At 36.6% G+C, this 23,591-nt stretch overlaps 2 protein-coding genes across 2 annotated transcripts; one reads left to right on the top strand and one right to left on the bottom strand.

Annotated features, from left to right (window-relative positions):
- Positions 1 to 1,718: 1,718 nt before the first annotated feature.
- On the top strand, positions 1,719 to 4,820 carry LOC110918426 (vesicle-associated membrane protein 724). The gene is made up of 5 exons (XM_022162742.2): positions 1,719 to 2,072; positions 2,659 to 2,800; positions 2,887 to 3,007; positions 4,294 to 4,356; positions 4,437 to 4,820. The coding sequence occupies exons 1-5, from the start codon at positions 1,883 to 1,885 to the stop codon at positions 4,584 to 4,586; spliced, it is 666 nt and encodes a 221-aa protein (XP_022018434.1). The 5' UTR covers positions 1,719 to 1,882; the 3' UTR covers positions 4,587 to 4,820.
- Positions 4,821 to 5,417: 597 nt separating this feature from the next.
- Positions 5,418 to 9,038, bottom strand: LOC110918425. The gene is made up of 5 exons (XM_022162741.2): positions 8,714 to 9,038; positions 7,198 to 7,309; positions 6,980 to 7,072; positions 6,434 to 6,631; positions 5,418 to 5,791 (listed from the first exon to the last, which is right to left on the bottom strand). Exons 1-5 carry the CDS (start codon positions 8,998 to 9,000, stop codon positions 5,591 to 5,593), a joined length of 891 nt encoding a protein of 296 aa, XP_022018433.1. The 5' UTR covers positions 9,001 to 9,038; the 3' UTR covers positions 5,418 to 5,590.
- Between the last annotated feature and the right edge of the window lie 14,553 nt (positions 9,039 to 23,591).

The raw sequence follows: 23,591 nt of genomic DNA, 5'->3' as shown, positions 1-23,591 counted from the left end.
TATCCTTGAGAGTAAGAAGGGAGTGAGGTACTGAAGTGTGGGCCGGATCAGGCCCAATAGATAAAACCTTCTTGAGGCCAGGTCTAGACGCTAAACACTTAAACCCCACTCAAGACCTAGGTTATTGACTTATTGGAATCAATATGTTGATGAATCAAACCTTATACAATTAATCATGATTTATAATCACTAGTAACTAATTTTATACCTTTTATGGATATGGTTTCTAGTCCAATGTAGAACTGACATTGGCAATGCTAGTTGTCGTCACTCGTTGTCACATTGTCTTTCTTTTTCTCTCCGTCTCTCTCCTTTGTTCTGAGTTAGAAATGCTATCTCTATCGATGGTTGCCACCATAGGAATACGAAAGTACATTGTATATACATGTAATATACACTTATAAAGAAAATAAAATTATATACCTTAAACATAATAGAAAGTTTGTTGGCATCATATAACTTCGAAACTTTAAGGACTTTAAAAACTTCTGAAAGTGTACGAGTTGGAAAATACTTTAATATACTAATTGCGGTTTGGTCCACTCTACCTATGACCTACACTCCATTGCCACTCTCAGTCTTGTAATTGTAACACCCTAAATTTTAAAAGACTTATTAAATTGATTTAAATGCGGAAATTTGGTCATGAAAAATTCATTTTCATTTATACATCAAACAACTTAGTTTCACCAACAAATGTCATCGACACTATCTTTAATAAAGATATAATCTAATAATTTTACATTCTTGAATCATCACTAAACAAACGTCCATTAGGAGCTATACATAATATTACTTTAAATCTATGGCGTATTATTCATGTTTTGTCTCAAGCAGTTTATCTTCAAATCCAAATCTATCCATGATGCATATATAATACATTGCAATACCATAAATTAGTTTTATATCATATATAATTCATGGCTATAAGGTTTATATCAAAGATAATTCAAAACACATCAAAACGGGTCAAAAGAATCTGACTAGGCGTACATCTCTACAAGTTGTGAGTATGCCATTAGGGAAGATTTAGTGTTTTCATTTTTTATTTCTTTTTGTCTTGTATGCTTTTGTTTTTTTGTTTCTCTTTTGTGTTTTTTTTTTATATTTTTAACCCTTAACTTTTAGTGTTGACACTCACAATCGTTTAACCTTGTTTTTCTTTTGTGTTTTTTTTGTACTTTTAACCCTCAAATTTTAGTTTTGACAATCACAGTCGTTTAACCTTCAAAAGACTTTGTAATCGAGTTTTACATGTTTATATTTATGTACGAGTTGGTATAAATTCAAGTTAATTTACGTTTTGAATATATTTCTTTCGGTTGCTATACTAAAACAAAATAGAAATCAGCCGAAACCTCACCGCGTAACACGGATAATCTTACTAGTTATCAAACAAATTACATAACTTTTTTTTTTACAATTCCTAGATTTTTTCAAAATAAATATACTATCACTTTTAGTGATTCACCATTTATCACCAAAATATCACATTAACTACTACTTACATAATTAATTACTTTGTGATTCACCATTTATTATCAAGATATCATGACATTAACTACTAACATAATTAATTCATTACAACACAAGTCACAATTGTATTTATTTCCGACCGAAAATGACATGTAAATATTAAAATTACCCTATGGCAAAGAAAAGAAAAATCTAGAAACCATATGCTATTTTTATTAGTATAATAATGAAAATGATGGCAACAAAAATGCTTTTCTTCTTTACTTAAAATGTGAATGTAGGACTGTCGGAGAACATTTGAAGAGGAGCTCATTGGGTTTTCTTTCCGATTCTCTCTCTCCCAACACTTAATCATTTAACCCCCACATCACACCCATCACAAAATTCAAACCAAAATCCAATCTTGATGGGTCAAGAATCTTTCATCTACAGCTTTGTAGCCAGAGGCACCATGGTTTTAGCTGAGTACACCGAGTTCACCGGCAACTTTCCGGCTATTGCAACTCAGTGCCTCCAAAAACTACCCTCTACCAACGGCAAATTCACTTACAATTGTGATCACCATACTTTTAACTTCTTGGTCCAAGATGGTTATGGTAAACTGATTTTTTTTTTTTTTTTTTTTTTTTTTTTTTTTTTTGAGATGGGTTTTTTAGTTGGATCTGATCTTGATTTGTATAACTGTTGGTTAGTCTGGGGAAGAATTTTTTGTGGGGTTTAGGGTTTTATTTTTTGTTATTAAGGGTAATTTAGATGTGGGATTATTATAGGGTTTTGGTATATGATTTGATTGAAATTTGATGGATTGGATGAAGACAGTGGTTTAGAAAAGTAGGGTGTGTTTTGGGTAATGAAAAGATGGAAGCTTTTTGTGTTTTGGTTGCCTGTGTGATGTAGATTGGTCTGAAATGGTAATTGGGTAATTGGGTATTTGGGTATTTGGGTTTAGGGTTTTATGCATAGATTCTAATTATTTGCTAATTGCAATTTCACTATCAAAATACAATGCCAATTGCCAAACACCCCTAAAAGGCTAAAACTTGCATGATATAGACAAGATGATAAAGTTAGATTAATGCGCGTTTAGTTCTTTAAAAGACTTAATTTAGCGATTGTCGATTAGTTGCTAATCTTGGGAAGTTGTATCATGTATAAGTTGTGATAATTTGTTTAAATTTGCAGCTTATTGTGTGGTTGCAAAAGAATCGGTTGGCAAGCAAATATCGATTGCATTTCTAGAACGAGTGCGAGCGGATTTCAAGAAACGATATGGTGGTGGTAAAGCGGATACCGCAATTGCTAAAAGTCTCAACAAGGAATTTGGGTATGTTTAGATAAATGATTTTTTTTTAATACGCATATACGTTTTGTGTTGAGTTGAGTTAACATGAAGGTGATTTGAAATTGCAGTCCGGTAATGAAAGAGCACATGCAGTATATCATAGAGCATGCGGACGAGATTGAAAAACTGATAAAAGTGAAAGCACAAGTTTCGGAAGTTAAGAGTATTATGTTGGATAATATAGATAAGGTATGTCCTGACCGTTGGAATTGCACTTGGAGAGTGTTTGGATTTGCGTTTTCGATATAATTATTGTTACTTTAACAAATTAACATAAGATAATCACTTATTAAATTTATGACACTCATGCATATATTTATAATCTAAATAATTAGTTATTTTATGGTAGCAATAATCAAATTTGGTGCTAAAACATTAGTCTTTTAATTTTAATGTGTTTACATCATGCTCATTAAAACTAAAGGAATTCATTGACCTTCAAGATCTAAACTTTTGTAACAAAAATAAAAATTGTTTAATTAGTTTATTCATTATGATAACACTTGTGGTGTCGTTTGTTAATTTCTTACAGAGGTGGCAATTTTAGCCCATTTACTTATGTTTATCATACTTGTCACAAAAATATGTATTATAAAGTTATCATAAACACAGGATATTAACATCCATAAGTTAAGATCTATTCAGTATAATGAACCCCCTTTTTTTCTTACGAATAAATTAAAGGATTCTTTTGGAAGACAAGGAATATTTGATTCCGAAGCAAGACATAAGAAACTTCCAAATTATGAGATAAATCCATTGCGAAGTCATTGTCGGTCGATTTGGGCTTTATTTCATCACAAACGAGTTAAGAAAATAAGTTATTTAAAAGGGGGAGTAAATTACAAAAATCGTCCTTTATGTATGTCACTTATTGCAAACTGTTTCCTTTGCCTTTAATAATTACAGAAAACGTACTCGATGTTTGCAAACCCTTGCAAGTTATGTCCTTTAGCCCTAACTCAGTTAATTATTTGTGGTTAAATCTGACCTAATGGACCCCACATGAGGGTATTTTGGTCATTTTACTCTCATGTGGGGTCCATTTGGTCAGATTTAACCATAAAAATACCCTCATGTGGGGTCCACTTGGTCAGATTTAACCACAAAAGTTAACTGTGTTAGGGCTAAAGGACATAACTTGCAAGGGTTTGCAAACATCGAGTACGTTTTCTGTAATTATTAAAGGCAAAGGAAACAGTTTGCAATAAGTGACATACATAAAGGACGATTTTTGTAATTTACTCTAAAAGGGGACCATCAAACATTTTAAGTTTTAACCCAAAGTTTGTTATATAATACATACAATTTCCCAAGTCGTTTTATTTACAGATCCAAAGTTCATATATATAACAACTAAGAAAGCGGAGAAAAAAAGTTATTAGTGGGTCAACCGGGCCTGACCTGTTTTGACCCATACTTAGAAATGACTCATCTTGGCATGTTTGACCTTATAAGTGTGCTTCATTTTTCAGGCCATCGATAGAGGAGAAAACCTTGCAAATTTAAACGACAAGGCTGAAACGCTGCGTGATTCGGTATGCTCATTTCTTACTTCCGCTGTCAAAATTCAAGGTTATATAACCATATTTTACTCAACTCTTTCGCGTTTCTTCAGGCACAACAATTTAAGAAAGCAGGCACAAAAATCCGAAGGAAGATGTGGTATCAAAACATGAAAATAAAACTAGTTGTTCTTGGTATACTTCTGCTACTAGTCCTTGTTATTTGGCTCTCCATCTGCCATGGTTTTAACTGCACCAACTGAGAGAGAATACGGCAAACGCGGTTCCCGAGGCTCCTACGGTGTCGGGCCAATTGAGAGAGAATATATGAAGAAAGAAAGGCAGGCTAAGATGATATTGTTGTAAAGGTGGCTTATATGATTTAGAGTCTTGAGTGAGATTAATTTCTATTTTAGTTACTTTTTTTTTGGTCTCAAATTTGTTGTGCTACGAAGTGTGAAATATAAAAATTCAAGTTTCATGAAATCAATTAATTACTGTTGGTGCATGCGTCTGTCGACTTCGTCTTGTATCGAGTCTTGTACAGAACTAGTTAGATCAGGGCACGAAAAACAAGAAAGTGTGAATTAGAGGTGATTCCGCTTAAAATGACACTAGGTCAGTTCAAGCGAAATCAAAATGTTTCTAATTCCGCTTGAGTTAACAAGCTAATTTCGCTTGAATCAATTGTGTTAATTCCGCTTGAAATGAACATGGTCATGTTCAAGCGGAATCACATCGCCTATATATAGGCCATTCCAAGCGAAATCAGATAAGAATTTTCCGGTCTGAGCAACGAAGTGCTGCCGAAGTGTAGTCTCGCTGTAATTCATTGTGAAATCAATATAACGACAGTTTAAAGTGATATTTTTGCTGAATTGACCTCAATACGTTTGTTTCCGCCTTTCGTATTGAGTAAAACTCTTCTGATCGACTCGTTCGGGCCTGAAAACGATCCTACAATTACATTTTGATATAATTGTTTTCTTGGCTTACAAGTTAAGAAAACTTGAAGAATTGGCACCCTTTATGGTATTCTTATATACACATTGGCGGAACTTGAACTTTTTGAGGGCGGGGGCCGAAAGACGAAATACATGTAAAAATACAATAATTTTCGGACTAAATTTGTTGCAAATTCATTAGCAACAATTTTTCATAGTATAAACAGATACAAACTTGTTATCGAGTCATCAAATGTGACACGTTAATGAATCGGTATTATATAACTTAACAACAAAGTGGATGACTTGTATGATCTATTTATTCAGCACCAGGGCCATTTAGCATCTCTCCATCTGATCCAACGATCATTCGGTTCAACTTGAGGCTGATTATCAGTTTGCACTGAAAACGCCTGGCAACACCCAAGATTTCTGTCACGCGCGATTGCATCTTTCTTGTACGATGGATTTTCGTATCTTGGATGCTGAATAAACACCACCTTCTTCCACCATAGTTTCAGAGCCTGCATCATCAAAACATACAAATGTGTTTTGAGTTGTAAAAAAAGTCATTTTGGTATGGGTCAGGTTGATCTGAGTCACATATGCCAGTTATTAGCATAAAAAATTAAAAACAATGCTATTCAATAGTATCTAATTAATTTAAATAAAAGAGTTAATCTGGTACTGTTTTGACAATTTTTAAACTAATGGACTGTAATGGTTATTTTCAACAAACTACGAGGACGAAAACGTAATTAAGTCATTTGTTTATATATTGTTTTTAAATGAGGGGTATTTTTGTCTTTTCACCAAAAACTTGACGGTAAGTTAGATGGGGTTAATGGAAGTGGACTGTAATTGTTATAAAAGTGAAAGTACTGGTACTGTTTTGGCATTTTTTAAACTAATAGACTGTAATGGTTATTTTCAACAAACCATAGGGACGAAAGACGTAATTAACTCTAAATAAAATGACGAAAAAGATTCGACCCATTTCTTCTTATGCTAAGTTGCTAACATTTTTACGTTGATAAAACACACTCTGAATAGGCATGTTTATACGATAAATGATCAAGATTGACGCCTTTGCATACAAGTTCATCAATTTTAAACACAACGTTTAGCAATATCTAAAGGGAAAAAACCATTCGGAAAAAACTTACGTGCCAATAGATCCAGATGGCAACTTTGTGCGGCATTAGCCAGAAAAAAACTGCGTGCTGAACAGATGATGAAGATATCCTGTTTGCAGTTAAAGAAGCGGTGAAATAATCACCGAGCTTCGGATGGTTAACTGAAATGTTTACAATAAGATTATCCCCGGGTACACTTGTCTTTATGCTCCACTTCCCATGCATATCCTATAATTAGTCGATAATTCAAATCAGAACAATCCACTTATAAACACAGTTAAATATAGGTTTAGGATCAAATACAAAGGCTCCTAAAAATAAACCCACTACAAAAAAAAAAAAAAAAAAAAACTAAACACCCACCACCACCCAAAAACCTAACCCCCCCCCCCCCCCAAAGAAAAAAATGCCGAGGGGGGGGGGGGGGTTAGGTTTTGGGTGGTGGTGTAGTGGGTTTAGGTTTTAGGTTCCTGGACACTTGTCACTCTATAATGTCTTCTTCACTTCTTATTTTTAGGAGCCTTTGTAGAATAACTTAACCCGTTAAATATATGCACATATGCATAATATACATACCATGAAAGGGCTAACATGAAGCGGTTTAGCAACTACATCCAAGTTTGGGTTAAAAACGAACTGTACTCTTTCTCCCCATGGCGTATTGGTAACCTAAGGCACAAAATCATAAATCCAAACGTAAATACGTAATTAACATTATAAAACGATTAACGAAAGAAAGAAAGAAAGAAGCCATTAGCAAGATGTAAAATTATTTATGTAAATAAATTGGAGACCTCAGCAATGCATTGCTTTAAGCATTTGGTGGATCCTTCTACATCATAGCAATAGTACAAACTCAACGGATTTTGTTCGTATCCAACACTCGGAGGAATAGTCAACAAGAAACTACACCAAAGGTTTAGAAGTTAGCCAGCAGCATTCAAACCCACAACGGTTCATGCGATTTCGATCCTTTCAAATGATGATGAAAGTTATTAGCAGTTCAAGCATATAATTAGTTTGAAATTAATCACTTAGAAATAAGCAATCTCAATAACCTATTTAAATAAGCAAAATTCCAAACACTCCATGGATTATGAATTATCCAAAGTGCTTATTGTGATTTTAGTAAAATAATTACATTGATCTTAATAATCAGCGGATCTATGGCAGCTCCTTACCTAGGTCAATTCAAAACAACATAAATATACTTGTTCTGATTCAATTTCCTAACCTAAAATCTGAATTCTTAAATCTAAACAAAAGCCTGGATCGACTAGAATAAAAACACCAAAACACGAGATGGAACAAACTCTATAGACCCTTTATATTTTAACAACACATGAATTACAATAACTCAAATCATTTGTTTAAACTAAGGCTGGATGGTGTGCTTTAATGCCCCTAGCCACATCACCTTGTTAACGCCCCAAACATCGCCCCGGGCTAGTTAACGGGAGAGGAGGGGGGGGGGGCTAAGCAGGGGTTAGCTATGCCCTTCACGGACGTTAAGGCTAGAGGGTGTGGTTTAAAGCCCTAGGGGCTTTATTACGCCACGTAGGCGACACATAAGCAGGGGGCTTTATCGCTAACTTACACGGTATGGAATAACGCCCCTTATAAAGCCCATTTTTAACTATATTAAAAAAAAAGATAAATAAAAAATCTGATTGGTTGACGAAGGTGGGGCCTTGATTTCTTCCTCTCGCGCCCGCTGTTCCTTTGGCGGAAGCCAAGGATAGCGCTCCCTTTAACGGAGGCGGGGTGGTGTAGGGCGCCAAAGGGCGCTAATCTTGATGAGGTGGCGGGGGCGCGAAGCCACACCCCCTGGCCTAACCATTGCAAAGGTTGGGGGCACCAAAAAGCAATCAATCACACTTATTTTTAGTTTTTTTCTTTTATATAATTTTTGTTTTGTTTTTTTAACTTTTAGTTAAATTGCCCGGGCTAGTTAAAGTGGGGATAGTTAAAGAGTGAGTTATTTAAAGCTCATTGCCTACATGGCGCTGAAGCGGCTGGGCGTGATGTTAAACCACACCATCCATCCTAGCTAAACATCTTGGAAAACAAAAAACCTAAACCACTCAAATAGGAAACTATATAAAGACTCAATCTTGACCAGAAACTCTAGAAATATGACCCATTTAGTTACCTTAACCAAAAGATTAAGTACAACACCAAATGATCTATCTAATCATCTTAATATCACATCCACATATACAATTAAACATTGACCTAACATCAAGTCATCCAAAACAGCTAAAATCAAGTAAAAAACCTAGTGATGATTTAACAAACTTATGCACTTACACAGGGCCATTGGTGTGTGCAATATCGCGAGCTTGTTGAGACGAAAGATGATCGGGTGGAGGATGAGGAGCGAGGTCAAGGTCAATGAAAGCGTAACGGACGGAGTACTTGAAGGAATGGTGAACGGGACGACGTCGTTCGTGCCAAACGGTGCCTTGGTAAAGTGCGAACGAATTGGTTGCATCGGTTGAGTGTGGGAAGAGACGACGGAAGGATAGGAAGAGGGAGAGAGTGAAGGAGATGAAAGTGTTGGAGATGATTGACCACAGAAGATAAAGGAGCTCCATTTTTGTGGTTATTTTTATGCAACCATCAACTGTTTTCTATATATATGATCATTTTTTATTTTCAATAAGAGTTAATTGCTCGGATAGTCCTTGTGCTTTACCATTTTTTCACCTTTAGTCCCAAACTTTTTAAAATTACATGTATGCTCCCTGTGGTTCAATTGTTTGTTTCTCGGATAGTCCCCGCATTGGATGACTGTTAGTTTTTCCAGTTAAGTCAATATAAAATGACAAAGTTACCCTTCCTATAGAAAAACAATAATTAAACCTCAAAATAAAGTTAGTTAATACTTAAAATTTTAGTGGGGCCCACCTTTTTAACTCCCAGCTGGCCATCCCTTCCCTCTCTATCTTCTCCGGCTACACCCAAATTCCGGTCATTTCCCACATCATAATATCTCTGGTTCCTTTCACCAAATCAACGTCTCCATGAATTAGAGCATAATTAATACAACCTCCCATATCTTTAATGTGGGTCAAAATTGAAGTTTTACTCCAGATCTCATCATCTGCAAGTTCACCATGACCCATCGATTCAGTGGCTTCCTAAGCCTTTTCTCTTCCATATGCTTAACAAATCAACATTTCGAGCGAATTTTGCAAGGATAATGGCAGTCGAAGGTGACAATGACGATGAGGAAGAGGGGCAGGGGTAGCAGTCTATGTTTAAAGCCGAAAACCAAGTGCAGAGTAACAATGACCACAATGAGGAAAATGACCCTGATTTCGTTCTATATAATTGGCCGAATATGGAGAGAGTCGAGATGGGTAGTTTGGGGATTCCTGATTCCCGATTGGTGTATATAACGCATTTCGTGAATATTGTGTATATTTGGGTGGGGCGTGAATTCGGGGATGATCAAATCGGGTGGCAATCGGTTGGCCATGATTTTTTTGTCAAGAAAGGGTTGAATACAAGCTCTAATATTCAGGTAATATGTTTAACAATGAAAACTTATAAATTATAACAGTGTTTTTGACTTTTTGAAATATGTTACTAAATGTGGTTTTTTATGTAATTAAACAAATAGTTAGAGAAGGGGAAGCACCAGATAAACTATGGAAACATCTGTATTGTTTCTTCTTCCAGAACACAACAAAGAATCAAGACAAAGGAGGAAGATGAGCATTTTTGTTTTTGTTATATGGGTGGGGCCCACCCACATTTTAATTAAATTTTTTTTATTGTTTTAATTTTTGTTTTTAATAAAAGGGCAATTTTGTAATTTTACACACAATTAACTGAATAAGTTAACACCCATCCAATGCAGGGACTATCCGAGAAACAAACGATTAAACCACAGGGAGCATACATGTAATTTTAAAAAGTTAGGGACTAAAGGTGAAAAAATAGTAAACCACAGGGACTATTCGAGCAATTAACTCTTTCAATAATTAGTGAAGACTAACTGGTACGATTTTGTCATTTATAGATAAAACAAAGAGTTTATGTATACACCAAATTTCAAGCGGTGTCCTTTAGCGCAAAAGTTGACAAGTTATGTATTTAATGTTTCAAAATCTTGCACGTTATGTCCTTTAGGCCAAACCCAGTTAGATTTTTTAGGTTAAATCAAATTACAAAAGGGTATTTTAGTCTTTTTGCCTATTTATTTAATATGATTTAAAAAAAATAAAACAATTACTGTTGTTGTTGTTATTATTATTATTATTATTATTATTATTATTATTATTATTATTATTATTATTATTATTATAACACTCTCTCTACCACTACCACCACTATCAACCCACCGGCCACCACCACCACCACCACCGTGAACCCACCACCACCACCTGCCAACCACCCACTTCCGCCACCACCAACATTCTTTTAAACACTTTAAAAACAAAAGCCCTTTTGTCTCTCTCCCTCCCACTTAGCACCACCATACACAACCTACTAGCACTGCCACCACACTACATATTCTTAAATTATAAACAAAGAAGCAACGTTTTACATACATACAATTCATAAACACACATTTTCAATAATAATAATAAAAATAATAAAATCAAATAGATCTTATGCAAAAATCAACAAAAGCCGTTCAAAAAAAATCAACAAAAACATAGTAATCTTCACATTTTTTTCTCACAGGTGTGGGGAAGAATCTACCAAATTAGGTGTGGGGAAGAATCCACCAAATTAGGGGAAATTATTAGTGGAAAATGGAACTAGTGTAAAGATCTTTTAGGTTTGAGGAAGAATCCACCAAATTAGGAGTCAAGCATGGAGAACGGGGTCTGGTGGGGATTCTGATTATAGCCGGTGCCGGATCTGAAGAGCTGGTGCGGTGGTGGGCGGTGCCGGTTCTAACAGTTGAGCTGTGGTGGGCAGTGCCGGATCTAACGGTGGTGCGGTGGTGGGCGATGGCAGGTGGGCCAGTGGTGGGCGTTGGTGATGTTGGTGCCGTGGTGGATGATGCAGAACAATTGTGGTGGTTCGCGGAGCACAATGGTGGTGTTGGTTATGTTTAGAGTGGTGGAGTGAGGTGGTTATTGGCGGCGGTTGTGAACAGAGGTAGAGAGAGGGGTATGGAGAGAGAGGTGTTGGTGTTCTATGTAAAATATTACAAATACATCATATATATTGTCACAACCCCCGGTCCCTAATTCCCGGGAATGGGCGGCCGTGAGCCAGTTTCGGTGGTATCACGTTAATTACTTATTTGGCAGCGGAAATTTTCATCAGGACCGTAGTTAGAAAATATTAAATCAGAGTAAACCACCATATTTTATAATATTAAACAAATGGGTAAAACCCAAGTTTTTATTACAAACTGATTTACAGGGATAAATCCCACTTTATTGAAATAAACGCTTTCTTTTATTTAGGTAACTTTTATAGCCACTTTTCCAAGCCTTCAGTGCTGTCCAACTGGCTTCTATTTGGCTTTCACATTGTGTTACCTGAAACGCGTTTTAAAAAGGTTTTGTCAGTGGGAAATACTGGTGAGTGAATCCCAGTTTAATCAAGAAATATTAATTTACTTTAAACAGTATTGAGGGCGATTACAATGTTTATATCTACCCAATTACTCATTCAGTAGTGTCAAGTCTGACTGAGGGTCATATTACACATTGGCTAACTCTTCGTCCAATGGTAACGTTACTCACATTTTGTATACAAAACCCCAACATACCGGCAGTAATTGTAGAATTACAAAGACTCAATCACTGCTAAATTGCATTGTAAAAAGGTTAAGGTTTTGTAAAAACTGTTAACAAAAAGGAGATTACTCACATTGCTGTCTTAGGTTATTCTTTAGGGTTTCCTGGTGAATATCTATAATTTACACAAATGCACGTGTGTTAGTATAATAACCCATTTTAACATTAGTAATACCCTCCCTGAGACGGCATTCCAACGACTACGTCGGGCAGAACCACGACAGCCGTTACGGAACCCTAGATCAATCGGGCAGCGTATCTAATACGTCTCCAGGGGTTATAATACTTACATCGTAGCAGAACCTCGCTATTTTAGGGGGGTATAATGCCCGCGTATAATTACTTCCTACAGAAATTGTGATTTGAGATTGAGAATGTGAGCGACGAAAAACGTAGGCTGATGGCTTTCTTATATAGTTGCTGATATTGACTCTCAGGCGGCCCGCGTAAGGTAAGGCTAAGCCTTACGCGGCCCGCGTCAACACACGGTCAACCTATAGCTTGGCTGATTCGATACGTAGGTCCGCCACGATGATGACACGTGTCAGCTCAGGGTCGCGCCACAATTTAGGTCTCTCGCGGCCCGCGTTAACTTAGACTATCTTATACGCGGCCCGCATGAACTTAAGGTTTAAGCGAAATCAGGTTATATCCTTGCGCGGCCCGCGTTATGTTGAGGTGAGGTCCCATGCGGCCCGCCTCAACTTAATTCTTATTGTTTTTAATTTATTTTATATATTATATTCTAATTTGGGCTCGGTTTTCACATACGGGGTGCATATAAAGACATATTGATATATTTAAAGATATATTAGGGTGTCAGAAATATTATGAGGATGTCGGTTTTACCGAGGGTTGTTATATCCTCCCCACCTTGTTTTAGAGCTCGTCCTCGAGATCTACTGGAACAAGTGTGGATATTTCTTTTGCATTTCTGATTCAAGTTCCCATGTGTATTCAGGTCCTCTTTTAGAGTCCCATTTCACTTTGACCAGAACTAATCTCTTATGCTTGAGATTCTTAATTTTTCTATCTTCAATCTGTAGAGGCCTCTCTACAAATTTGAGTTGTTCATTAACCTTTATATCTTTGAGAGGTACTACGAGTGATTCATCAGCTAGGCACTTTTTAAGATTAGATATATGAAATACATCATGTATTCCTGCCATTTCTTCTGGCAGTTGTAGCTGATAGGCTACAGGTCCTACTCTTTCAAGAATTTTGAAAGGTCCAATATACCTGGGACTTAGCTTTCCTCTTTTGATGAATCTTACCACTCCTTTCCAGGGAGAGACTTTCAATAATACTTTATCTCCTACTTGAAATTCTAATGGTTTGCGTCTGTTGTCGGCATAACTTTTTTGTCGATCACGTGTTGTTTTTAGTCGTTCCTTGACTTGAATGATTTTATCAGTTGTTTCCTGTACTATCTCGGGTCCAGATAATTGTTTTTCCCCAATTTCTGCCCAACAGACTGGGGTTCTGCACTTTCGTCCATAAAGTGCTTCGAATGGTGCAGCATTGATACTTGTGTGATAACTGTTATTATAAGAAAAATCTATTAAAGGTAAGTGTTCGTCCCAATTACCTCCAAAATCAATTACACAAGCTCTAAGCATGTCCTCCATTGTCTGAATTGTCCTTTCGCTTTGTCCGTCCGTTTGAGGATGATAAGCTGTGCTTAGATTTATCCTGGTTCCCATTGCTTTTTGGAAACTTGACCAAAAATGAGAAGTAAAACGGCTATCTCTATCGGAAACAATTGATAAAGGAATGCCATGTAAAGAAACGATTTCATTTACATACAATTTGGCTAATTGTTCCATACTAAAGGTTTCCTTCATTGGTATGAAATGAGCTGACTTGGTTAACCTATCTACAATCACCCAGATTGTATCATTACATTTCCTTGTTTTAGGCAATTTGGTAACAAAATCCATTGTTATCAATTCCCATTTCCAAACTGGTATTTCTAATTGTTGTAACAAACCTGAGGGTTTCTGATGTTCAGCTTTAATTTGTGAGCAAGTTAAACATTTAGAAACATAGGCTGCTACATCCTTTTTCATTCCTATCCACCAGAAATTTTTCCTGAAATCCTGGTACATTTTATCACTTCCTGGATGCATCGTATATTTAGACTTATGGGCTTCTTCTAATATACGGTGACGTAAATTTCCTAATTTAGGTATCCACATTCTCTTTTTATGGAACCTCCAAATTCCATCTGTTCCTTGTTCTAATTCCTTAATCATTCCTTTTAATTTTTCAGTATCCTCCTTGATTACTGTTTCTTGTACTTTTCTAATCTGATTGTTTAAATCTACTTGGAGATTTAATTTAAGAGAACGTACCCTTTTTGGCTTTTCGTGATATTTTCGACTTAAAGCATCAGCCACCACATTGGCTTTTCCTACATGATACTGGATATCACAATCATAATCACTAAGTAATTCCATCCAGCGTCTCTGTCTCATATTCAATTCTTTTTGCCCGAAGACATATCTTAAACTTTTATGATCCGTGAATATGGTAAGCTTACTACCATAAAGATAATGTCTCCAAATCTTAAGGGCAAAAATTATGGCTCCTAATTCCAAATCATGGGTCGAATAATTTTCTTCATGACTCTTAAGCTGTCTAGATGCATAAGCTATAACCTTTTGACGTTGCATTAACACACATCCATATCCTAACTTAGAAGCATCACAAAAGACTACAAAGTCTTCAGTTCCTTCTGGTAACGCTAGTATGGGTGTATGGGTTAATCTTTGCTTAAGAATTCTAAAGGCTTCTTCTTGTTTTGGTCCCCATTCAAACTTAACAGATTTACAGGTTAACTTAGTTAAAGGAATGGCTATTCTAGAAAAATCTCGAATAAATCTTCTATAATAACCGGCCAATCCTAAGAAACTTCTAACTTCAGTTGGTGACTCTGGGGTTTTCCATTTGGTAATTGCCTCGATTTTTGTTGGATCTACATGAATTCCTTCATGGTTAACTAAATGTCCAAGAAATTGTACCTGTTCTAACCAAAACTCACACTTTGAAAATTTAGCATAAAGCTTTTCCTTTCTCAATAAACTTAAAAGTAAGTGCAAGTGTTTTGCATGCTCCTCTTTACTTTTAGAGTAAATTAGAATATCATCTATGAAGACAATTATGAATTTATCCAAATATGGCTTACATATTCGGTTCATCATGTCCATAAATGCGGCTGGGGCATTGGTTAAACCAAATGGCATGACAGTAAATTCATAATGACCATACCTTGTTCTGAATGCGGTTTTAGGAATGTCCTCTTCCTGTACCTTTAGTTGATGATATCCTGATCTTAAATCGATTTTAGAGAAAAATCAAGCTCCTTGAAGTTGATCAAACAAATCATCGATCCTTGGTAATGGGTATCGATTCTTAATCGTGACTTTGTTCAATTCACGGTAGTCAATGCACATACGCATTGATCTGTCCGTTTTCTTGACAAATAAAATCGGCGCTCCCCATGGCGATGAGCTTGGCTGTATGAATCCTTTCTCTAACAATTCGTCTAGTTGTCTCTTCAGTTCTTGCATTTCAGCGGGTGCCAAACGGTAAGGTGCTTTGGCAATCGGTGCTGTTCCTGGTAACAGGTGAATTCTGAATTCAACTTCCCTGTCTGGCGGTAGCCCTGGCAATTCTTCTGGAAAGACATCTGAAAACTGGGACACTACTGGAATGTCTTTTAATTCTTTTCCTTTCGTTTTAGTAATTATAGAAATCAAATACACTATAGATCATTTCCTTATACAACTTGCAGTTTTCATCACAGAGATGAATTTAGTGGATCTAGATAACTTATCTCCTTTAATTGTGATCTTTTCACCTCTTGGTGATTTTATCTGAATTGACTTTTGATCACATAAGATATTGGCTTTATTGGCTATTAACCAATCCATTCCTAATACGATATCAAATCCTACCAGATTCATTGGGTAAAGGTTTGCAATAAATTTTTGATTAAAAATTTCTATTCTTGCTCCTTGCAAGATTTCAGAAATTCTAACGGTTTCTCCATTTGCGGTTTCTACTAAACATTCTTGTGGTAGTTTAGTTAATGATTGATTTAGAAGTTTGCAAAATGAAGTATTAATAAAACTTTGGTTGGCACCAGAGTCAAATAATACTTTAGCAAAAATATCATTAACTAAAAACGTACCAGCAATGACGTCCGGAATCATCCTAGCTTCGTCTGCAGTTAGAACGAATGCTCTAGCATTTTTAGTGTTCTTGTTGTTTGCAGCTGGGGCTAATTTTGGACAGTTCGTCTTGATGTGACCTTGTTCCCCACAGTTGAAGCACACCCTGCTATTAGCTTTCTTCCTGCAGTCTTCTTCTTTGTGACCTGATATTTTGCAAAAATTGCAATAAATGGAGCATTTTCCAGAATGCTTCCTTTTGCAATACTTGCAATAAGGTGCAGATGTAGATCCTACATTCCTACGGTTAGAATTCCCAGAACGGAATTCTCGGGTAAGCTTTTGGGTTAGGTTTCTCCTCTGGTCTTCTTCTCTAGTACGGATTAACTCATCTGTCAAGGTATTGGCTAGTTCTACAGCTTCTTCTATAGTTTGGGGTCTAGCTGCCTTGACTACATATCTAATCTCTCCAATTAATCCCCAGATATAACGGGAGATTAATACCGGTTCGGGTGATGCAAGGGTAGGTACTATCCTAGCATATTCAAAGAATGTGGTAGTGTAACCCTTACTGTCCACCCCGGTCATTCTAAGATTTAGAAACTTATTTGCTATCTGTTCTTTTTCATTGGGAGGGCATAATTTTCTTTCTACCATATTTTTAAATTCCTCCCATTCCATGTTATAAATCCTATCACTTCCTCTTGACTGGAGGATAGTGTTCCACCATTCTAAGGCTGCGTTTTTAAACAGATTTGAAGCAAACATTATCTTATCTTCTTCAGCACATTTGCTTATTTTTAAAACGGCCTCAGTTTTCTCTATCCAGCGTAGGGCTGCAATGGGTCCTTCATTGCCCGAGAATTCTATTGGTTTACAGGACCAGAATTCCTTGTAAGAACAACCATATGGCATGGTTCTTCTTCTTTTGGGAATGGGCGCTTGAAGTACGGGTCCATTGTTCACGTTGTTTTCCGGTTCACTTGGTCGTTTACTGCTATGCTTACTTTTATTATTCGCTTCTTGAACCGTTTGAATAATAAATGGCATTGCATCTATAATTCCTTGTGCCACTATATGTTGAACGGCACTATTATCCATTTGGTTTCCATTGTTATTGTTGTCCGGATTCTCATTAACCACGTTAATGTTACTCTGGTTATCGTTATTCAGATTATCTTGATTTTCCTCGTCGGCCATCTAAATTTTAAACAATTTACCAAATATTAATATCACAATTAATATTTGAATATAGCCAATCACATGACAGGCACTTTTAACCAAAAGCGTCGAGCATTGCGACTTTTATTCTATTTATATAGTATGCATCATTACACACTAGTGCTGAAATTTAAATTACAATACTGACTGAAATGTAAAGCTACAATACTAATAGTAGGCATCCATAGTTTTTTTTTCTATCACATACACACAAATATTATTTTATTATTATTATTATTACTGTTTCTACCATCACCTTTACTGATATGGATTCATCCAAAAATCCATATTACGCTCATCGTATTTCCATACGAGGCGTTCTCCCACCTGTCGCATACGATCACTGCTTTCTAAAATTTCCTCCCCAAAAGTTCTAAGTTCCTGGACATTTTCTGCACTCATTGGGGGTGCAGGTTCTAGGACTGGGTTTGGAAACTGAGGTACGGGTTCCTGATACGGAGGCATAGGGGCCTGGTACGGGTATGGATTCTCTAAAATTTCCCTAACATATGCATCACTAATGTTGTAGGGATCTTGAGGATCTAACCCTAGGTAAGCTCCTAAGTTGGGCATTGGCACATTTTCCTGTATTGGGTTTTGTTGCACGTAGTCCCTAACATCATCCCACCAAGGGTCGTAATTATTTGGGTCTAGGGGATCTAGGGCAGGTACCCTAGGTATCTCCTCCGGGTTGTAATCAGGCATTTCTATCTGGTCTTCTACTTCCATGGGTTGGTCAGGATTTTGTGGTTGGGGTGCTAGCATTTGTTCCAGGTTTGGGTCAGCAGCAGTGGTTGCTAAAATATGGATATTAGCAATACCCCTATTGAGCATATCCTGATTATAAGCATCAGTTTCTCTTTTTGCTGCGGCTAACACTCGCTGTTCCTGCAACTTTTTCATTCTCTTCCTACGCTCGTGCGCTCCCCTACTGAACCATCCCCTCTTTTTCTGAGGAAATGGCTCTTCAGACTGAGCCTTAAACACAAAGATTCCTTCTTCTGTGTCAGCAGAATACCCCGAGAGGGCAGGCTGAGAAGAGGAGGTGCCTTCGCTCCTAGGCGAACCAGACAGTTGACGATAGGCGTCAGAAGGTCCTTGGTCGCTCATACTGTAAACTAACAAATAGTCAGATAACACATAGCAAGAAATACAATTATACACGTATTTCCATAGTTTATTTCCTAACAATTTGAATTTTGATGTCAGCAGAATACTTCTGTGGCTGAATCAGTGGCATAGCTCTCATACCACCTTCTGTCACAACCCCCGGTCCCTAGTTCCCGGGAACGGGCGGCCGTGAGCCAGTTTCGGTGGTATCACGTTAATTACTTATTTGGCAGCGGAAATTTTCATCAGGACCGTAGTTAGGAAATATTAAATCAGAGTAAACCACCATATTTTATAATATTAAACAAATGGGTAAAACCCAAGTTTTTATTACAAACTGATTTACAGGGATAAATCCCACTTTATTGAAATAAACGCTTTCTTTTATTTAGGTAACTTTTATAGCCACTTTTCCAAGCCTTCAGTGCTGTCCAGCTGGCTTCTATTTGGCTTTCACATTGTGTTACCTGAAACGCATTTTAAAAAGGTTTTGTCAGTGGGAAATACTGGTGAGTGAATCCCAGTTTAATCAAGAAATATTAATTTACTTTAAACAGTATTGAGGGCGATTACAATGTTTATATCTACCCAATTACTCATTCAGTAGTGTCAAGTCTGACTGAGGGTCATATTACACATTGGCTAACTCTTCGTCCAATGGTAACATTACTCACATTTTGTATACAAAACCCCAACATACCGGCAGTAATTGTAGAATTACAAAGACTCAATCACTGCTAAATTGCATTGTAAAAAGGTTAAGGTTTTGTAAAAACTGTTAACAAAAAGGAGATTACTCACATTGCTGTCTTAGGTTATTCTTTAGGGTTTCCTGGTGAATATCTATAATTTACACAAATGCACGTGTGTTAGTATAATAACCCATTTTAACATTAGTAATACCCTCCCCGAGACGGCATTCCAACGACTACGTCGGGCAGAACCACGACAGCCGTTACGGAACCCTAGATCAATCGGGCAGCGTATCTAATACGTCTCCAGGGGTTATAATACTTACATCGTAGCAGAACCTCGCTATTTTAGGGGGTATAATGCCCGCGTATAATTACTTCCTACAGAAATTGTGATTTGAGATTGAGAATGTGAGCGACGAAAAACGTAAACTGATGGCTTTCTTATATAGTTGCTGATATTGACTCTCAGGCGGCCCGCGTAAGGTAAGGCTAAGCCTTACGCGGCCCGCGTCAACACACGGTCAACCTATAGCTTGGCTGATTCGATACGTAGGTCCGCCACGATGATGACACGTGTCAGCTCAGGGTCGCGCCACAATTTAGGTCTCTCGCGGCCCGCGTTAACTTAGACTATCTTATACGCGGCCCGCATGAACTTAAGGTTTAAGCGAAATCAGGTTATACCCTCGCGCGGCCCGCGTTATGTTGAGGTGAGGTCCCATGCGGCCCGCCTCAACTTAATTTTTATTGTTTTTAATTTATTTTATATATTATATTCTAATTTGGGCTCGGTTTTCACATACGGGGTGCATATAAAGACATATTGATATATTTAAAGATATATTAGGGTGTCAGAAATATTATGAGGATGTCGGTTTTACCGAGGGTTGTTATATATATTGTTTAACAAAATAGTTTCTAAGGAGGTGAAATGACATTAATGCCCTCATGTGCAAGGCAGATGACAAAATTTAACCAAAAAATCTAACTGGGTTTGGTCTAAAGGACATAACGTGCAAGATTTTGAAACATTAAGTATATAACTTGTCAACTTTTGCGCTAAAGGACACCGCTTGCAATTTGGTGTATACGTAAAGGACAAAACTTGTAATTTACTCTAAAACAAACTAAATTCACGTGTAGTCATAAAGTCTCTTTGTCGGTGTTATGTAACATGTGTCGTGCCACGTTACACAAAGGTTTTATGAGGCGTTGTATCACTAGAGCTCGTAGTCATAAAGTCCCTACCTCATCATTACTCAATTAATTAATTTTCATTTTTTTAATTAATTCCAACTTTTTAAAATTAAAACCCATTTCGAATGCTTGTGCCAACCTGAATGCTTGAGACGACCCCATTCCATCCCTGTTTTGATTCGGGTTCCACCCGTATAGATTTGGGTCCCATGAGAGTGGTTGGTTCAAAAGGTTCATGAACCCGGTATTATGTTGATTATAATCGACAAAACCGGATCTGAAAGGGGTGGGTCGAGTGGGAACCGGAGACACGGGGCGTGTGACACCCCAGGAAAATCAGGAAAACCAACGCAACTTAACTAGCTTCCTCAGTAACCACGTGCTAAATTTCGGGACGAAATTTTCTTAACAGGGGGAGAATGTGACAACCCTCAAATTTACATGTATCTGTACAATTTATAATTTAAGTGCTTGATGACTGTGCTAAATTATTTAGCTGCTCTCTGATTACTGTGTTATACTTACAAGTGCGTGTTAGCATACTAGTAGTATGCAGAAAACTTGACTAAATGGTCCTGAATATATTTTCCTATGTGTTAGGAATAAATTGTGTTACAAAAATATATGAATAAGACGCCTTGCGGAATAATTAAATACTTTAACAGAACAGTATCCAACCGAACAACCGGACATTACCCGGGACACCAAATATTTGTCTAACACACTGTGTTATTATTTCTTGACTAGTTATGATCCCCGTATATCATAACACCCGCTAAATTTCCCTACAAACTAATATATGGAATATTATACTTGGAAGTAACTAGTATTTACCATCTAGTTGAAATTTTACATCAAGACCCCCTCCCCCTTTGAAATTTCGCATATCCATGGGGGACCCACCATATATTTCTTTTGATCTTGGCTAGATTGTATGTACAAGAATCCCTTATAAATCTTTCCATATCTCTTACATATCTCTTTAAATCTCTACATAATCTTCTAAGATCACATTTCTTACAACACTCAACATCTCTCTCTCCTCCCTCATGAACCGTCCATCCACCATACTCCACATATTTGAGAAGATTTTATCTTATTTGTTATTGGATTACTTGCTTGTGTAAGTGTCCAAGATATGTGAATGATGATTATAAGTAAGTCTTGAGATCACAACCATCATTCTCTAGACTTACACACTCAAACTCCCACTCTCTCTCTCTCAATTCGGTTCCTCCATAACCGAAACCCATCACCACCACTTCCAATCATCTATCTCTTCCATTAACAAGTTCATTCTAAGCTTGAAGTTCATCCATGGAAGGTGCAACTTGAAGGACTTTCTAAGGAGCTTGTTCTAGTCTTTTTCACCATCATATTCTCAATAGATTCTACCCTAGCTATAAGCTAGTAGTAAGCTCTCGTTTAACCCTTGATTATCTTACTTTTATGGCTAATATTTGTAGAATGATGTTTATTTCACAAGAACACTAAAAAGGGTTTAACCAAGAAGATGAAACATGATGTACTTGTGTTAGTATGAAGTTGTTTTGATATGTACTGAGTATTTGCTGATTTACTTGTTGATATTGATGTGGGATGTTGTTACGATCACTAAATATGATTAACGGGATCAACCGAACACAAACTAGTAAGCTAGAGACTAAAAAGAGAATCTGTCCAAGCTTTACAGCCAACTTCAGTTGGCTGTAACAGGACCATAATTTAACGAAAAATGTATTTTCTGAATCCTAGATTTATGTGTTATAAAATACGGTTCTAATGGCACCGGAATCGTAATTTTTAGACTTCGTTTACTATTTTTAAAGTGTTAATTTGTAACAGCAACTTAAGCTGAATTTTGACAGCAATAAATGGGTGTTATACTTTCGGTCATAACCTGAGTTTTGTGATGAATCGGACCATGAAATTTGTACAGTAGATGAAAACCGATGCATGTGTAATTACCCCACTGGAATTTCGTAAATTGGACACTCGATGAATTTTTAATAAATTGTTCCGTGGACTGTGGTCAGAAATTCATAAATCTGAGTTCAGTCCGGAATATGATTTTTTATAAAATATTGGTAGTGAACCGGACCCCGATATTTTTACACAATAAAAATATGGAACGTTTAAGATATCTTGTAAAAATTTGAGAATTTTTGGAATAATTTAACTATTTTATTAAAATGTCCGAGAACAGCCGGTTTTGAATATAAATGCTGAATTGAGATAAGTTGTGACTTGCGTGTCTAATTGTCGAGTATGCTATCCGTGAATGATCTAACATGTTATATATGTTATGTGCATTATCGTATGTTTGATTTTGGGTAGGGAATGGATGGGAAACTTAGATGGGCATAAACCGTTAAAACGATGCATGTTGTGTGATAGATACGTGTAGGAACTTTGTGTTCTATTTGAAAGCCACTAAATGACTAACTGGTAAATTATATTAGGACGTGATTGACCGACCTTGACTGTTGATGTCTGTCGTTAAGGACATGCAAAAACCAACTAAACTATATAGATAGGGTAAGTCGGATATCGAACCAGAGGAGGATTGTGGAAAGTGTATAATGCTTAGTTTTGATTAACTACTATTAAAGAGTAAAACTCAATTGTTGGATTTGATTGATTATCTAAAAATTACAAACTAAATGGGAGATTTAAATCAATAGAAAGAACAATGGTTCCTCCAGATTTCAAGTTTTATAGCTAGATTCAATTATGTGTTTAATTGAAACACTCACATAGATATAAGTGTTTAACCTAATTCATCAATTGTTATAACCAACGACTAAGTACTCCGGTCAATACATAACGGGAGGTTATCGAATGATTATCAATTACAATTACAAACCCTAACCCCATGTCAAATATATCCCAATTACTAGAACTCTCGGGAACTGAATGCTTAGAAATTAAGGTTAAATAAATGTAACTGCTTACAATCAATAAATCAAATCAATGGTGAAAAGCATCGAATGCTTAGATCACCAGGTTAAAACGATTG

Source organism: Helianthus annuus, chromosome 16 (genome assembly GCF_002127325.2).
Source record: "Helianthus annuus cultivar XRQ/B chromosome 16, HanXRQr2.0-SUNRISE, whole genome shotgun sequence".
Taxonomy (NCBI): Eukaryota; Viridiplantae; Streptophyta; class Magnoliopsida; order Asterales; family Asteraceae; genus Helianthus; species Helianthus annuus.
The sequence above is the reverse complement of the archived record's forward strand: the minus strand, read 5'-3'. Positions and strand labels throughout refer to the sequence as shown.

Excerpts from the sequence above, each read along its gene's own strand:
- LOC110918426 (XM_022162742.2), top strand. The coding sequence starts at position 1,883 with ATGGGTCAAGAATCTTTCATCTACAGCTTTGTAGCCAGAGGCACCATG. Across the intron at positions 2,073-2,658 it reads CTTGGTCCAAGATGGTTATG|CTTATTGTGTGGTTGCAAAA; the intron begins GTAAACTGATTT and ends TTAAATTTGCAG. Across the intron at positions 3,008-4,293 it reads TGTTGGATAATATAGATAAG|GCCATCGATAGAGGAGAAAA; the intron begins GTATGTCCTGAC and ends TTCATTTTTCAG.
- LOC110918425 (XM_022162741.2), bottom strand. The coding sequence starts at position 9,000 with ATGGAGCTCCTTTATCTTCTGTGGTCAATCATCTCCAACACTTTCATC. Across the intron at positions 7,073-7,197 it reads TAAAGCAATGCATTGCTGAG|GTTACCAATACGCCATGGGG; the intron begins GTCTCCAATTTA and ends TTTGTGCCTTAG. Across the intron at positions 5,792-6,433 it reads CCATCTGGATCTATTGGCAC|GCTCTGAAACTATGGTGGAA; the intron begins GTAAGTTTTTTC and ends TTGATGATGCAG.